We start from the raw sequence: 17,274 nt of genomic DNA on the forward strand, positions 1-17,274 counted from the left end.
GCCCCCATTGCCCCCATTTACAGACAAGAAAATTGAGATACAAAGAGGTCACAGAGCTAGTAAGGGGCAAACCCAGAGAATCTGGTTTCAGAGTCCAAGTTCTTAACCACCACATTCTACTGCCTCCCAGTAAACAGATCAGGCCAAGCCCCTGCCCTCACCATGGTTACATTCTATGAGGAAAAGAGCGTTATTAATGATAATTGCTAGAAAGAAAAATAAAGCCATGCCACAGAGGCTGACTCGCTGTGTGTCTTTGGGTAAATTGCTTCACCCCTCTGAGCCTGTTTTCTCATCTGCTAAAAGCAGGTCAGAATTCATTGGACCCACCTCCCAGCCTAGGTTGTTGGAAGGATCAAAATAAGCTAGTGGGCACAGGAACCCTTTGTTTTTATTTTTGCCTACCAACACCAACCAATGACTCCAGGGAATTTTTTCCTCTAGGGGATTTGACTCAGCTTGCTTTCTGTAGAAAGGCATCACTAAACTTTCTGATCTTTACAAGCCAGGTGATTCCAAGTCCAGTGTGATTCTTACTGCATTTTTAAAGGCAGACACCATTGCATGTGCCCACCTACTCTTGAGAAGTAATAGTCACCTGACAGGTACTTTGAGGGCCTTCCCCAGAGCAAGCACACTTGCTAAAATGGAACTATCTGGAATGCTGACCACCAAAAACTCCCCTGTGAGAAGCTCAAACCATGAGAGACCAAGGGGCAGGTGCTGGATTTCCAACATTTGCTCCAGATCCATTTGCTGCCCTTCGACACCCTGTCTTATTTTCCCAGGATGTTGATCTCCACCAGCTACCTCCCAGGTCCCTGCTCTCTGAAAGTTAATTTTAATGGGCATTAAAATTAACTTTGTGCATCAAAGGGCATTAAGGGGAGGAGATGGGTGAGCAGGCAGGAGAAACAGTGGAGCCCCAGCTCTGTCTGGTTGGGCAATAGCTGTACCGTCCCCCTGAGGGCCACACTTTTCCTACAGCCACATCTAAGATGTGGTGGCTTTCCTGTTACCTCTCCAGGGGTGGAGGGTGCCTCGCCATCCCCTGTGGGTTTCCCTTAACCCTGCCCGATTAAACTCTAGGCAGTGACCCCATTGGAGCGTGCTCTTTCCTGCTGGGGCCCAGACAGAAAACCTGCGGCCAGGGGATATCTCCTCCCAGTATCACCATGGGGCAGCACCCCATTTCTTCTCACTGGCCCCTGCTCTCATTAGCCAGAGGATGAAGATCACGTGAGAGTAAGCTGGAGCACCGAGCGCCCAGGCTTTGGGTGGAGCATTCCAAGGATGGACTCATGGCCTGGCTGCCAGGGGAGGGCTCTCCCAACAGCCTATCCTGAATATCTGGACACTGTCCTCAAAGGCCTTCTCCCCTGCTGCATCCAGAAAAGCTCCATTTTTATCTGTTTACAACCCAGACTTCCACAAGAATCTGCCCATTAAAAGTTCTTCTGCTAATGGAAATAAAAACAACCCCATCGGTCACCAGAATTTGGGAGCAGCAGGTTGGTGAGAATGGCACCTCAGCAGCATTTGACAACAGCCATGACTGGAAGCCTCTTAGCCAAAATCTCATGTTACCGTTGGGGAAACTGAGGTCCAGCATGGGAGAAGCCAGGTCCTCAGGCGCGAAGTATTCAGGCAAAGCAGGTGCTAATAAAGGTCAGTTGTATAAGTGCTGATTAATACAATTCTTCATTGCTAATTCCATTTGTCAGAGTACAATAACATGCTGTAGGGGTCAGATGATAATAGAAAGCATATGAAAACCATTAGTACGTACTAAATAAAAGGTTCTTTGGGTGTCAAGTTGCTGATTCCCAGTCCTAACCCTAGAGAGAAAAAGGGAAATCAGCTCTGTGCTAAGGTGGGTTCCTTTTTCCTCTAAGAGTGAACTGACGCCTCAACTACCTGCATATAGAAGCTAAAGCCATACAACTCCTAGAAGAAAACACAGGAACAAATCTTCATGACCTTGAATTTGGCAGTAGTTTCTTAAATATGACACCTCAAGCACAGGCAACAAAAGAAAAAACAGGTAAATTGGACATCATTAAAATTAACTTTTGTGCATCAAAGGGCATTAAGAAACTGAAAAAGTATACAAAAGGGGAGAAAATATTTGCAAATCATGTATTTCATAATGGACTAGTATCTAAAATATATAAAGAACTCTTACAACTCAAAAATAGAAGACAACCCAATTAAAATGGGCGAAGGACTTGAAAAGACATATTTCCAAAGACATACAAATGACCAAAAGCACATGAAAAGATGCTCAATATCATTAGTCATTAGGGAAATGTAAATTAAAACCACAATGCTATGCTACTTCACACCCAGTAGGATGACCATGATAAAAAAAAAAAGAAAATAAAAAAAAGGGAAAGTAGCAAGTGTTGATAAGAATGTAGGCAAATTGGAATTGTGAATTGCTGATGGGAATACAAAAGAAAAACAGTATAGAAGTTTCTCAAAAACTAAACATAGAATTACCAGATGACCCAGCAATTCTATTCCTAGGTAAATATCCAAAAGCATTGAAAACAGGTGCTCAAACAAATACATGTACCTGTATGCCCATAGCAGCACTATTCACAATAGCCAAAAGGTGGGAACAACCCAAGTGTTCATTAATGAAAGAGTAGATAAAGAAATTGTGGTATATACATGCAACGGAATATTTTTCAGCCATAAAAAGAAATGAACTGCTAAATATCTGCATCATGGATGAATTTTGGAAACATACTAGATGAAAGAAGCGAGGCACAAGAGGTCATATGTTATACGATTCCATTGGTATGAAATACCTAGAATAGGTAAAACTATACAGACCAAAAGCAGACTTGGTTGCCAGGGGCTGGGGGAGAAGCTGTTTAAGGGGTAGTGTGCTTCCTTTTGGGCTGATGAAAATGTTTTGAAACTAGATAGAGGTGGTAGTTGTACAACATTGTGAATATACTAAATGCCATGCAGTTGTTTGCTCAAAATGGTTAATTTTGTTATGTTAATTTTTTTCTCAATTTAGAAAAAATAGTAAATTAAGGACCTTGGGGGTGGAAAATGATGGCAGATTCCAGGAAGAAAGTCCCCCAAGCAGTTTTTCCCTGCAGACCCATAGTCCCACCTGAAAAGTACACAAAGGAATCCTAAGTCCTCTCATCACATTTTACAGATGGGAAAGGCAGGCCCAGAAAGGGCAAGGACTTGCTCAGGGCCATGAAATGCTCGGGAAGCATTTCGAGCTCAAAGCTGGCTTTAGAACTCCGAGCTGGCCCTGCACCATGATGTCACATGACCTCTACTGAGGAACCTCTACTGAGGAACCATGGTGGGCTGGAGAAGGCCCATGGCCATGACTAGAGGAGTGAAGTCCAAGCTCACACAGGTCTTCCAGCCTGAGTGCATGAAAGGGACAAAGTCATCGGCAATTGGCCATCTGGGCTCATCCTTGCCAAAGGCTTTGGATGAGTCAACACAGGTCTTCCTCCTTGAGAGTCAGCCCCCTCTATGAGTGCAGTTACAGCTTTAAGAGGAAAACTCATTAGCTAGCTGTTCTATTTCTGCCCATAGCCTGCATCCCTGGGCTGAGGTCATCAGTTTCCCCAGAGGGGCAATGGGAGGAAGGCAAATGTCCTAGAATTAGGGCATTCACTGATCCCCCCTGAGGGACTGGGGAGCATCCAGTCAGGCCCTGGAAGGTGAGGCCAGCTAGCCCACTGGAGCCCTGAGGGGTTCTTTTCTTTTTTAAGGTTTTGCTGGCTCAGACCTGTTGGGCAGGTATAAAAGGGAATGGCCAGCCTCTGCTGGACACTCAGTCTCTTCCATTGTGGTCTCAGGTGGGTACCACAGGGGATGCTGGGAGACATGGGAAATGGGGTGGGGGTTCGTAGAGGAGCCACCTAAGGTAAGTAGATGAAATGAGGAGAGATGAGCAAGCGGGAGCAGGCGATGAGCATTTCTTGAGCACCTGCCTGACCCAGGGCCTGCAGAGTGGGGATCTCATTCAATGTTCCAAGATACTTGGACCTACGGGACTTGGACTACATTCCACAGTGAGGCAGGGGAGCATCTGGGATTCAAACCCAGATCAGCTCCACTTCACTGAACCACCTGTGGAGGTGGGGGGAGGGGAATACAGGGGGTGCTGGATTGATGCTGGGTTCAATCCCAGCCCTGCCTTTTCCATACTTTGTAATGCATCTCTCTCCTTGAGGACCCTTTCAGCTTTTGCATTCAGTGGACTAAATTTTTATGTTTTGTAGTTCTTGATTTTTTAAAAATGGGTCTTGGTTATCAAAGATGCCTGGAAAGAGCCATTGTCCAGGAGAAGGGGAGGACAGGAGTTGTTCGGATGCAGGAGGGACTTGGAGGTGGGGTCCTAACTGAGAAGGAGGCTGGTGGCCACTGAGAGTGGTGGATCCTGGTGTCAGAGGCCTGCACAGCCCTCAGGTATGACTGGTCCCAGGGACCCGTGCCCCAGGCCACCAGGCCAGGACAATAGCAATAACACCTTAGCTGGAGGTTCACAGCAAAACCACCGTTAAAAAAGTACAAGGAGCCATACTGGAATGAACAAGGGAGGGTTTCTGACCCTCCCCCATTAGAACAATTGAAAAGGAACCCAGCCCTCAGAAGCAGTCCTTTTGTTTTAACGATGAGTCTAATGCATTTTAATCTGACCTGGATGATACTTGCATTTTCTTTTCATGTGGATTTTGGTCTCATCTCCCTGGTGACTTCCATCTATGTTAAACAGAACCAGGCAAATGAGACAGCAAAAGACAATGCAACTGAGCCAGCAGGCACAACAAATGGCAAAAGTAGGTATATGTTGAGCAACCATATCTTTCCTAAAAGGGGTGCGGGAGGCCCAAGGAGGCCACTGAGCTAGCTCCCAAGGTGACCTGTGGCACAGCTGAGTGAGACACAAGTCTCCTGGATGAAGACTGCTCAAGGTCGATGGCAGGAACCAAGGACTCCCTGCCCAGGGTTCCTCAGTGATGGGACTTAGGAGGGATTAGGCAGGGATCTTACCTGGGTCTCGGGCATCTTCCATGGGAAACCCATCCCGTTGTGATTTTCACTGCCTTCACCTGCAATGTACCATTTCCTCCCCTCTTAACACAGGCAACAAGTCACAGTCATATTAACTGTACCTGTGTTTTTGTCAGCAATGAAAGTCACCGGTATTTTCACATCATGTTACAACTGTTGCAAAAAGCTCAAAAGATTGAGCTTTCCCATTGTTGCTTCAGAACAGTAGCTATTAGACCTGCTGTTAGATTGAGTTATTTGATGTGTTAGTAAAGAAGCACATGTTAATATATCATACATGTTTAATATTTTGTTAACATTTTAATGCCATTTGTTTCCTTGGTGACCCTATATATTTTATTACCTGAATTTAAAACATTTTATCCAATGGAACTACAGACATGACCAGATGGCACAAGACCCACCCCCCCTCCGCCCCCCACACTGTCCTCCTCTCATTTGTAGTTTCTATGAAATGGACCAATTCTGGGGTTGGGGGACCCAGGCTCCAGCCAGAACGGTCTAAGCTGGACCCCAAGGGAGATGAGAAGAGGAGAAAGAGTCTGGCTTTGCCTCCACTGCTTGCCTGCCCTGGCTCAGCCTTTTTTGGAAACACCAGGACACCTCCCAGGGCCCCTCCTAGGACAGCTCGGTGCAGCAGGGGTCCAGGGGCTCAGTAGTGAGACCCTCCATCTCCAGCTAGGTTATTTAAAGGTAGAGGGTGGACTCGGCCTCTAGAACCGCAGTGTGGGCAGATGAGCTCAGAATCACACCCCCCCCAAAACTTCAGTAAGCTTCTTCTCTCCCAAGACAATCTGAGACACCCAGTTGTCCTCCTTCCTGGTGGTTTGGTGAAATTGCTTGGGTTTGGACACTAAGAGGCCCAGGCTTGGACCCAGGCTGGCCTCATCTTAAGAGAGGTAATCACTGAACCTGGGCAATTACTTGTAGCCAGGTTTCACTTAGCATCTGGTAAAGCCTGTGGACTTCTGATCGGATTAGTGTTTTAGAATGCATGAAAGAAACTATATAGGGTTAAAAAGGAAACTGATGGTATTGAACTACAGTTATCAAAATATTAAAAAATCAATGTGTGACATAGTAATTAAAAATGTGCTGCTTTGTTAGTGGATTTCAGTAACCTCCAACTGAGAGTCTAATGAGACCAGAATTTCAAAGTTGAGGTGAAGGTAAATTCTATTTTGTAATGTCTGCAACCACACTAAAAGGAAAGTAGCTATGGTTTTGTTGGGGACAAGTCACAGCAGTTCTGGTACTACCATGGCTTGTGGCCTCTGTTCATACCTTAAGGGAAAGTGAAAACCAAATGGTAATTGTTTCTTTGTCTATTTTATGGTTGAAAATCCTTGCTTTAACCCCTCCTGGCTCTAGTCTTCTCCACAAAATGATCCAGGCTTACCGCACAGCCTGAATGTAAGTGGTATATCAGACAAAAAAAATGCAGAAGTGTTTTTTTCTTAGTGGGGTGTAAATAATTCTGAGGAGTTATTAGCTTATTCTAAGCAATTAAGACCTAATGTTGCCAAGACATCCAAAGTGACATGAGAAGCAACCTCATCTCTCTCAGGGCCTTCGCCTCAACCCATACATCAGTCCTGACAAACTGTCCTTGGTCTCTTTCCCTTACAGCACCTACGGAAGTCCTGGTTCCCGCCCTTGGTTCCTTCTTGCTTCTCCCTCAACCAAGCCACAATGCCCGGTGGGTATAAAGGCGAATGTGGGGACGATGTGGACCCAATGCCCTTCCTGGCACCTCCTGACAAGGAGAAGATTGAAGCCATGAACAAGCCCTATGACATCAAGAGGTCCTGCTGGGTCAAAGACGATAAGGAGGGCTTTGTCGCTGGTGAGATCCAGTCTGAACAGGGGGACCAAGTCACCATAAAGACGGTCACCAACCAGGTGAGTGGGGAATACTCTCCAGGATGAAGCTGAGTTTTGGAAGTGACGGACACTCAGACTCTCTTGTCCATGCTTCTGCTCAAGAGACATCTGCTCAAGAGGCAAGGTGGTAAAAAGAGCAGAGGCCTCTGAGCCCCGTGTGCTGGGTTCAAGTTCAGAGACAAGGACACCCAAGCTGTGTGGTCCTGGGAAAGACTTTTCCTCTCTGAGCTTTGACTCTCTCACAGTAGAGATTCCAACATGATAGGACATAGGAAAGTACTTTGCATGCTCTAAAACAATACATATGAACAAGAGATTATCATGAATTACTCATCTTTAAAGTCCCAAACAGTTCTCCTGTGGAATCTGTTTTCTAAGTGTGAGAGTGAGCATCCCACCCATCAGTAGATGCACTATGTGCCCATGACAGCATGAGGAATGTGAGACAGGGCCTGGAGCTCTCTGGCCAACTTGGATGAGCTCTTCAGTTGCACAAACAACAGATGGTAGCTCCTGAGCCCCTTGCTGCCTGATGGTGGTATGCTGGAGCCGGCTTGTCCTGAATTGCAAGCACCCAACATTAAACATTCAAGATTTTCAGCCAGTTGTTAAACTTTTGGCAGCTTGATGTCAGCCATGATGTCAGTATCTACACCATGGGAATTGACAATACAAATCAGAGATTATTCCCCCCATACAAATGGTTTACCAGCGCACCACTCTCTCTGCTACTCCACACCGTCTACCTCTGAGGGGTGACTCAAGAAACTGAATAGAAAATTTGTTTTATTAAATCCCTACCTTGCTGCACACTCCTGATGAGGCACTTAACATTATATTTAATCCTGTTGATAACCTTATGTAGTAGGATCAAGAAGACTTTAGGTGACTTGTCCACAGTTACAATGACTCATGCAAAGCAAGAGCATCTGGCTCAAACACCTGTGTTCCCTGTACTTCACCATGCCATGTCTCCATGGTGGCTGCAAAGGGGGAGTGTGAGGCCAGTGCTTGGTTAATTTCATGCATAAGAGAAGCCACAGACCTTCCACGATGAGAATTTGCAATAGTTGAGCTGTACTTTGCATCCCCCTTCCAGGGAAGTGACAGGAGATGAGGCTATAGTTGGATTAAAGTGGATTTGAACATAAAAGTCAAACCTAATTCTCAGGAGGAACCTACTTTTCGGAAGAGCAGAGCATTATAGTGCTGCAGGAAGTGACGGACGATAAGAGTGGAGCCCCAGAGGCCCCAGTTTGGATGCAACGTAAGGGCAATACTTCTGTGAGCCTCTGCAGTGGACACACCATCCAACCAGGTTTGGGACAGAAGAGACTGACTCACTTGGTTCCTAAGATAAAGGCTGGAGCTGAGAGATAAGTGTTTGCCTGTGGGCAAAGCCCTGAGATCTGGAAACTACTGGAAATGGACTCTGAATAAAACTCAGCTTGACTTACTAGGGGTATGGTGGCCATTACTGGGTGGATAGTCCAAAACTGTCAAGATATCAAATAACCTGCCTGTTGGATTCATAAATTATTAAAAGTCTCAACATTCAAATGTGTGTTTAAGCCTCACATCTCAGGCTGTAGGCAGTTCAACGATATTATTTTCTGGATCACAGGTTTTCAGCTTTGGCCCCAGGAGATGAAACTTAAGAGTTGGTGCTAGTTTGCCTCTACATATGAAAAACCAGGGTGCAGAAGGGGGCAGGATTTGCCCGCCATGCACAGGAGCTCCGACTCTTAATGCTGTACACCTACTGCCCAACACTCATTGTTCTCTTCTTTTTCTTTGTTTCATTTGCTTGCTTGTTTTCAATTTTATCCTTCCGAGTGGTTTGGTGGGAGCAGGAGAATGTCCCTTTTTAAGTGAAAAAGTTCATTACTATTTAGAAACCACCACTAATTCCCAAGGCAGAGAGCCAAGAGTCACTTCTCTGCAAAGTGTCACTGGGATCAATGAGAAATGTCTGATCAGCTACCAGGATGGACTTGGTGGGAAGAGAAGCATAGGCCAGAGGTTCTCTGAATGTAGGGAGGGAACTTCACAGCTTACAAGTCATTTTTCCAATAATCCCACTTAAGTTCATGTAATTCTCCCAGAAACCAGCCATGGAGGCTATTGCCACCCCTATCCAAAGGGCAGGCAGTTAGGACTCATATGACCTCATATGTCCTCCCCTTCTCATGCTGCATGGGGGCATGGCTGGACCAGGAGTTGCACCCACTGGACTCCTGACTCCAGCTCCTTTCAGGACAGTGTGTGTGGTAACCGGTGCCAGATGCTGCTGTGGCTATGACAGTACTGTTCCCTAATTCATGTGCTGTGTCTTGACATCTCCCCCAGACTGTCACCATGAAGAAGGATGATATCCAACAGATGAACCCACCCAAATTCTACCAGGCCAGTGACATGGCGGATATGACCTTCTTGAATGAAGCCAGTGTCCTAGACAACCTGCGCCAACGCTATGTCAACATGAGGATCTATGTGAGTGCCTGGGGCTGGGGGAGAGAAGGAAGTGGGCACTGCAGGTCTTCTGCCCCTCTCCTGATGGGAGGGGCAGCTACTCCACCTTCCCCAGCAACCAATGCACAGTACGAGTCAGACAAGGGCACAGAGACTGTGTTTTTGACCCATTAGAACTTCCACTCCAAGCTTTCAACATGTCAGTGATGGCACCATCTCCCACAGGCAGCTGAAATACATTTTGCTGGAGCTGTCACCCAGAAGTCTTCCTCCCTACCCCACCCCTGCACACTCCACAATCAAAATATCATTTTCCCTTTAGTGACTTTATATGGCTTGATTAGAAGTCCCTCCCCGCCCCTTCCCATCCATCCATCTATCCAACCCTTTATTTATCTATCCTTCCTTCTTTCCTTCTTTTCTTCCCTTCTTCCTCATCTTTCTTCCTTTCTTCTTTCATTCTATCCATGCATCCAATCATTCGTCCAACAAACATTGTACACTATGGTAGAATGAGCAAGGTGGTTTACCGTCAGTCCCCGGACCATCTTGGAAATCCCAAGACAGAAGTATGATTCCCTGAAAGTGCTGGTGGCTAAATTCAGCATGGGATATAAAGAAGTTTTGGTGTTTGCCCCTCTACATGTCTTTACTAAAACAGAAAGATGCTTATCTTCTAAGAATAGGTGAGGTGGGGCCTACCTTCAAGATCAGGAGCCCCTGGGGATTTCTGGTGATTTGCAGGGACAGCCAAGATGGCTGCTGCATGCTTCTTCCCTCAGCTTACTTCAAAACTACTTTAGTTCCACATTCAAGGCCCCAGCAGCAACATAGCCCCAGGCATGCTGACAGATCTCTAGAAAGCTCTTGGAAATATTTGCTGGGCCTGAATATCTTAAGGATATTTGCTGCACCTGGAGACTAGTGAGGATGTCATTGGACCTCAGGTCTGGGAAGAACCACATTCTCCTCCTCAGCTGAGCCTGGAGCTTGAGCTGAGAATGTCTGTGTGGGCTTGATGGCCAAGCTCAGGGCTGCAGCTTACTCAGGGTCATTCTGCAGCCAAGCCTTTGCTCACCTTGGGTAGCCACACCATGTTTTTGAGCTAAGGGACTGTAGGTTCTGTGGAGTATGGCCTAAGGGCCCAAGGCAAGGAGTCCCCTCTTAAGGCCCCTCAGTTGCTGGTTGAACATCTCTGGCAGGCAGGGGCTATTCCACAGCTGCAACTGCTTCCTTTTCATGTCCCTTCTGCAAGGGAAGGTGGGGACCAAATGTGGGGATCACTTTCATTCCAACCAAAAGAGGGATATAACTGGTGTCCAGACCACTGTCTGTGCCACCCACCACCCCCACTGATACTGGGCTAGAGGGAAAGAGTGATTAAATGACTGGAGTCCTGGGATAAGACACTGCGCATCATACTTACAACTCAATAAGATTCCTTGTAAAACTTAACATATCACTGCTATGTTAAGGGGAAGCTGGGTCTGGCAGGGGCTGGGGAGGGTGGTAGGGGGGCAGTAGTCCCACTTCGACCAAAGTGGAAAGTCTTAAAGTTGAACTATAAAGAGGCACAGAGTGGGGACAGTGGATCAATATGAGTGTCCAGCAAGGAGAAGGGAGAGTGTAGAAGCTACGGATGCACACCCATGCACTTGGCCATTTCCTGTCCTCACTTATTCTCTGCTCAGATAATTTCTTATACTACCTCATTGGTTTTTCTGATTCTTTTTATGGGATGATTTTCTCATAAAATTGCCTGGGGATGAAAAGAGAAGCTGATGTCTCTTTTTAAGAGTAGATCAAACCCAACCCCTATGATTCCTACCAGTAGGGAATCATGCCCACACAATGAGCACTGCTCAGCTGTGAAAATGCCCCAGAAATCTCTGTAAACTCTCAGGGAAAAACCTCCCGGATATATTAAGTGGAGAAAGAAATATATAAAACAGTATTATAAAATACTACTATCTTTAGTTTTAAAAACAAGGCGGGGCATAGGAACGTGTCTGAATTTGTTTGTATATGCATCAGAAACCGTGGACATGGATATTAGAAAGCGCTTACCTGTGGGAGGAGGGGCAGGCACCACACAGTTGGGGGAACTTTTTACTACATGTTTGTCCATACGGCGACTGTGTTATCTATTCAAATAATTAAACCAAAGGAAAATTAAACATATATATTAAGTAAAATACTTATTTTCCTTACTGAATAAAGACTCAGACATAGATTTTGCCCCGAGAGGATACCGCTCTCTCTCTCTCCAGGCCGGCAGTGACCTCCAGCCAGGCTGCTCTATGACAGGCTGGAGACCAGAGGGAAGAAGGCAGCAGAAAGAAGGGTCAGTTAACCATCTTCCTTCCCTCCCATCAGACCTACTCAGGCTTATTCTGCGTGACAGTCAACCCCTACAAGTGGCTACCCATCTACGGGGCCCGAGTGGCCAACATGTACAAAGGCAAGAAGCGCACAGAGATGCCACCCCACCTCTTCTCCATCTCGGACAATGCCTACCACGACATGCTCATGGGTGAGTGGGGTGGGGCCTGCTGGGGCTCTCATGGTGGGTGACAGGTGCTTCTTTGCCACGGTTGCTCCAAATGCATGAGAACCATGTGCTACCCAATCCCAACCCTGACCCTGCACCACCTGTTGCAGTGTTTTGCTAAATGTTGAGCAGCAACAGCATGTGGTTTTAACACCAGGCACCAGTGCTCAGTGAGTGCACTTGCTAAGTACCAGCCCTGCCTCACGCCCTGTCTCATTAAGCATCACAAAAGCCAGGATGCCGAGTTAGGTAGCTTGCCCAGAACTCAAGTCAACTTTTAACCATTCCCTGTATGATCTCTGCCGTACAGTACAGAGGCCCCATGAAGTGATTTTTATTATCATTTCTCTTTATTTTACTTATGATTGGGTAGCTTTATGGGACAGACGAGTAGAAACAGGGTGGACAGACAGTTCTTGGGCCTTTCCACAAAGTTTGATGCAGAGGCTGGCGTGTCACCACAGACCCCGCAGGACCGAGGGATTTCAGACTCACCTGGCTTCTGCAGCCACTCTCCAAGCTTGGTGGGATGCAGGGATACGCAGACTGTTTGGCAAAGATGATGTCAAATGTCTAGTTTCTAAGTGTTTCCTAATTATGTTTTCCGATTGCTATTTTCTTCCCTGCAGATCGCGAAAATCAGTCTATGCTAATCACGTAAGTGTCCCTTCTGTCCTTCAGTCTATATACATATAATTAAGTCTGTGTCTTACATGTATAAATAAGCCCTCTTAAATTAACTAGTGGGACCTTGTATAGAAATCTGTGGGCAGCAAGTGGGCTTAGCACAATTAGTAAATCTGCACCGGCTAAACTAAGGGAGCCTCCATGTCCCTAAGCCCCCCACCTGCCTGTCACAGCTGAAGGGTGAAGTGTGATCACGCTCAGCCTGAATCTTTATCGCTCCCCTCCTCCGCTGCCACTCCCCTGCTGGTGCTTCACTTGTCTGCTCCCATCTTCCACCCGCAGTGGAGAATCTGGTGCTGGCAAGACTGAGAACACGAAGAAGGTCATCCAGTACTTTGCCAATATCGGGGGAACTGGCAAACAGTCCTCAGATTCGAAGGTAGGGCTGACTGCGCAGGCTCAGGTCTGCAGTCCTCGGCCTGCCCCATCTTTGGGCCCATGGGGCGGCACCCTTGTGACCCTCACAGCTACTCCATGGGTTAGGGCCATTTCACAGACAGGAAGACTGAGGCTTGGGGAGATGAGACTTGGGTGGGGTCACACAGGGAGAAGGTGGCTGCAGACCCGGGTTTCCTCCCACAGGATGAATTCTGCTGCCTGGGCCACATCTTACACACAGGCCCGGGGGCACAAAGAGCATTAGCTGTGCCAGTGGCAGCCATCAAATGCTGACCAAAAAAAAGGAGGCTTGGGAGAGAGACCAGGGATGCCCAGGGAGCATGTTCACCTTGTTCAGGGGTCTCCGCCAAGAGCAAAGTGAGGAAACAACAGCTAAGAATCAAGGCCTATCATCAGTCAGGTGCCCCTCCAACATCAGAGGCTGCAGGGGGACTGTCATCAGTCATCATGCAGTGGCTGTCCCCCTGCATGATGGAGGGGATCCTCCTAGGTCCCTTCCAGCCCCAATTTCCTAGCCTCCCAAACCTCTTCCTCTTCTGGTTCCTGGCACATAAGACACTGTCACTTGAAAGCCCTGAGTCCCCAGGCAGTAGCCCACAGGCCACCCCACCTGGTGTTTCTGTTTGGGGCAGGGGTCCCTGGAGGATCAAATCATCCAGGCAAACCCTGTGCTGGAGGCTTTCGGAAATGCCAAGACCACCAGGAACAACAACTCCTCTCGCTTTGTAAGTGTGAGCAGTGGCAGTGGTGGGCCCTGGGGGAGGTGGGATGGGTGTCCTCACCCTGTTCCAGGTAAATGAACTGGGGCTGATTTTAACACAACAATGGGATTAGGCAAGTCAAGGCATCCTCTCCCCAGAGATTTTCATGTCAGGCTCTACATCAGACAGAACTCACATCGGTACATAAATCAAGGGGCTTAAACACAGAAACTTGGGGACATGGTGGTGTTGGGGCTCCGAAGTCAGACAGGGGAGCCAGAGACTTGCAGTGTCTGGAAGCTGCAGACCCTCTCCCCAATCCTACAGGTTACCTCACAGACCCAAGACTGAGCTCCAAAATCCATCCACCTCCCCTGCCCTTCTGCATGGGACATCCATGACTCAGAATACAGCCACGCCTGGCCCAGTTACATTCCCAAAGTGCCCTCTGAATTCAGGGGGCTGTCAAAGAGTGACTACAGCCAAACATGGGCCCTGTGTTGCTCTAGCTCTACACACACACTCCCTCACAACCCTGTCCTCTCCTCCCTGCTCAGGGCAAGTTCATCCGAATCCACTTCGGAACTACAGGCAAACTGGCCGGAGCTGACATCGAGAGCTGTGAGTCAGCCGTTTCGAGGGGTTCTTCCAGGCAGGCCCAGCTCCATAATGTGGGGCTCTGTGCAAAGTGACAGTGAGGGGTCCCCTGTTCAAAAAGTATTAGGAATTTCAAAATAGCAACAGGGGAACATTCTATCAAGTGGGGGGCCCTCCTGAGTGTAGCCTGTCTGCCACCATCCACAGTCAGGGCCCCCCAAAGCTGTGTGTCTGGGGGACAGGGGAGAATGAGCCCAGGACTGGCTTTGGCACTGGACTCTGTGCAGAGGAACCCTGCACTCCAGGCAGAGAGGGCTGAGCTTACAGGCATTTTGCTTATTCTTTCCCAGATCTCTTAGAGAAGTCTCGTGTCATCTCACAGCAAGCAGCTGAGAGGGGCTACCACATTTTCTACCAGATCCTCTCTAACAAGAAGCCTGAACTTGTTGGTAAGATCTTTATCTCCGTCTGCCTGCCCCTGAACTCACTTTTCCTCTTTTTTCTTTTTTTTTTAATTTTTATTGTTATTCAATTACAGTTGTATGCCTTTTCTCCCTATCCCTCCACCCCACCCCAGCTGAACCCACCTCCCTCCCCCACCTCCACCCTCCCCCTTGGTTTTGTCCATGTGTCCTTTATAGTAGTTCCTGTAATCCCCTCTCCTCACTGTCCCCTCCCCACTCCCCCCTGACCATTGTTAGATTGTTCTTAACTTCAATGTCTCTGGTTATATTTTGTGAAACACCAATCCAAAAGAACTTTTCCTCTTTTTTCAATAACAAAAAAGTTCCCTTGTGTGGAGCCCATGGTTCTGCCTGAATCCCTTTAGTTTACAGTTTTGTAAGTAGGTTACAGGGAACCTTCTCAAAGTTCTACTCCCATCTCATCTTCACGACAGCCTTATGAGGCTTAACTCCATTGTGAAAATGGGCCTTATAAGGCCCATTTCATAGATGAGGCTTTGGGATGCCTGCAGCTCGTGGCTGAGACGTAGCCCTGGGATGTGGAGCTTTAGCCCTCTTGTGTCTTGGACCTGTTGCCTCTGGGCCCGATGCTCAGACAGCAGCAGAGAGGTCAGCCAAGGACCACGGTTAACCCTGGCAGTGTTGCCAGTGCAATGACTGCAGGCTGCACTCTGGGGCCACACCGCTCACTGAGGGCACTGCTCGGCCAGCAGGGTGCAGTCATTCTCTCAGCCAGATGCCCTTGGGCAGACACCAACCTGCTCAGCTGTCCTCGACAGGCCTGTACCTGGTGTCAGGGTGGGGAATGTGGGGATGAAGACTCAATCTTCCTTATACACACCTCCTGACCCAGCCAGACACTAGAGCATTGGACACCATCCCCACTCACAGATGGGCTTTATTTGTGTTCAACACACTGTACTTTTAATTAGTGGAAACCAATTTTCTGGTTTCTCTGAAGTAGCAGAAGATTCGGTAGTTATGGGCTTGCTCTCCCAAGTGGCACTAATCAGGGCAGCTGAATGGTGGTCGTCCCTTTGGATGGAGCTAAGGCTCTCCTTTTTACCACACTCCCCACCAAGCTCTAGTGCCTCTCTGGTACAGTGTGGCAGCCTCCATTTATCTTCATTCGGGAGCTGTAGTTTTTCTCAATGGTAGAGATGACAGGAAAGGCAAATATTTCTTTCACCCATGTCTCTTCCAAAAGTGAAAATACAAAGAGTAGGAAGGACACACATTTGAAGAAAAATAAAAGTGAGGATATTTCTTTTGGAAGCAGCAATGTTCCATACATGCTATAGAAGTGATTATTACTGCCCACTGCTATCCTGCATTACCTTCTGCCTTAGAGTCTGACCTGCTCTTTATAGGAGACAGAAAGGAGAAAGATATGAATTCATTCATCCCAAAGCTATCTACTGGGTGCCTACTAGATGCCAGGTATTGGGCCAAGTGACACAGGACACAATCAAGTCCCTGAGACTCTTGCCACTCTCAAGCTCCTCCTGTGACCTTGCTCAAGTCTCTCTATAACTCTGGGTGATCCCAAAGGGAGGGGACCATGTCTTGTTCAGCTCTGTAACCCCCACAGTGTCCACCGTCATACATGGCACATGAGAGGCATTTAGAGATATTGGTTAAAAAGGAAAGGGAAGGACATGTGTCACCAAGCTGTTAACTCTCTTTCCTGCTCTTGGCAGAGAGTTTGCTGCTGCTCCCCAACCCTAAAGAGTACAACTGGGTGAGCCAGGGCGTCACCATGGTGGAGAACATGGACGACGGGGAGGAGCTGCAAATCACAGATGTAAGTGGGTGGGAATGGCTGGTGAAAGATGAAAAGAGTCAAGAGGGAAACTTTGGGGGCCGGCATGCACTACCATAAGAATTGGGGTGGGGGAGAGCCCCTATGAGTTGTCAAGCAACAACCCAGACTCTTCCCTGGATTTTTCTGGGGTTGCAGTTAGAGTTCCTCCCAAGCCTGTCATAGCAAGCAGAGTTTCTCTTTGCAGTATTGAACTAGAATTACATAGAGAGCCCCAAAGATTCCGCCATGAACTATAATTCTGTAGGGATTTAAGGGGGCCATGTATGTCATGGATTTTTTTAATCCTCCCCCAAGGACACACTTACTGATTTTAGGGAAAGGGAAAGGGAAAGTAAGGGGGGCGGAGAGGGCGGGGGAGAAGGAGAGAGAGAGAGAGGAACATCGTTGTAATGAGAAAAACATGGATCAGTTGCCTCTAGTATGCACCCTGACAGGGGGCAAAACCTGCAACCTAGGCATGTGCCCTGACCAGGAATCGAACCCACCATCTTTCAGTTTAGGGGACAATGTTCCAACCAAGTGAGCCACACCTGCCAGGACTACTCTATACATTTGTTTCCCCTTTCCAGTCCAGCTACACATTCCTATTACACCCTCCCTTTCTCCTGCTTTTATGGCACTGAGTACCCA

At 47.6% G+C, this 17,274-nt stretch overlaps 1 protein-coding gene across 1 annotated transcript in view; it reads left to right on the top strand.

Moving 5' to 3' along the window:
* The window catches only part of MYH16 (myosin heavy chain 16), an 83,380-nt gene that overhangs the window by 18,690 nt on the left and 47,416 nt on the right, over positions 1-17,274 (top strand). Inside the window, exons 2-11 of the mRNA XM_024571468.4 lie at positions 3,759-3,845; positions 6,694-6,966; positions 9,298-9,441; positions 11,797-11,953; positions 12,601-12,628; positions 12,941-13,037; positions 13,690-13,782; positions 14,316-14,379; positions 14,706-14,804; positions 16,520-16,623. Coding sequence (XP_024427236.2) covers positions 3,759-3,845; positions 6,694-6,966; positions 9,298-9,441; positions 11,797-11,953; positions 12,601-12,628; positions 12,941-13,037; positions 13,690-13,782; positions 14,316-14,379; positions 14,706-14,804; positions 16,520-16,623 — 1,146 coding nt within the window. The remainder of the gene's footprint in view (positions 1-3,758; positions 3,846-6,693; positions 6,967-9,297; positions 9,442-11,796; positions 11,954-12,600; positions 12,629-12,940; positions 13,038-13,689; positions 13,783-14,315; positions 14,380-14,705; positions 14,805-16,519; positions 16,624-17,274) is intronic.

This window comes from Desmodus rotundus, chromosome 1 (assembly GCF_022682495.2).
Source record: "Desmodus rotundus isolate HL8 chromosome 1, HLdesRot8A.1, whole genome shotgun sequence".
Classification (NCBI taxonomy): domain Eukaryota; kingdom Metazoa; phylum Chordata; class Mammalia; order Chiroptera; family Phyllostomidae; genus Desmodus; species Desmodus rotundus.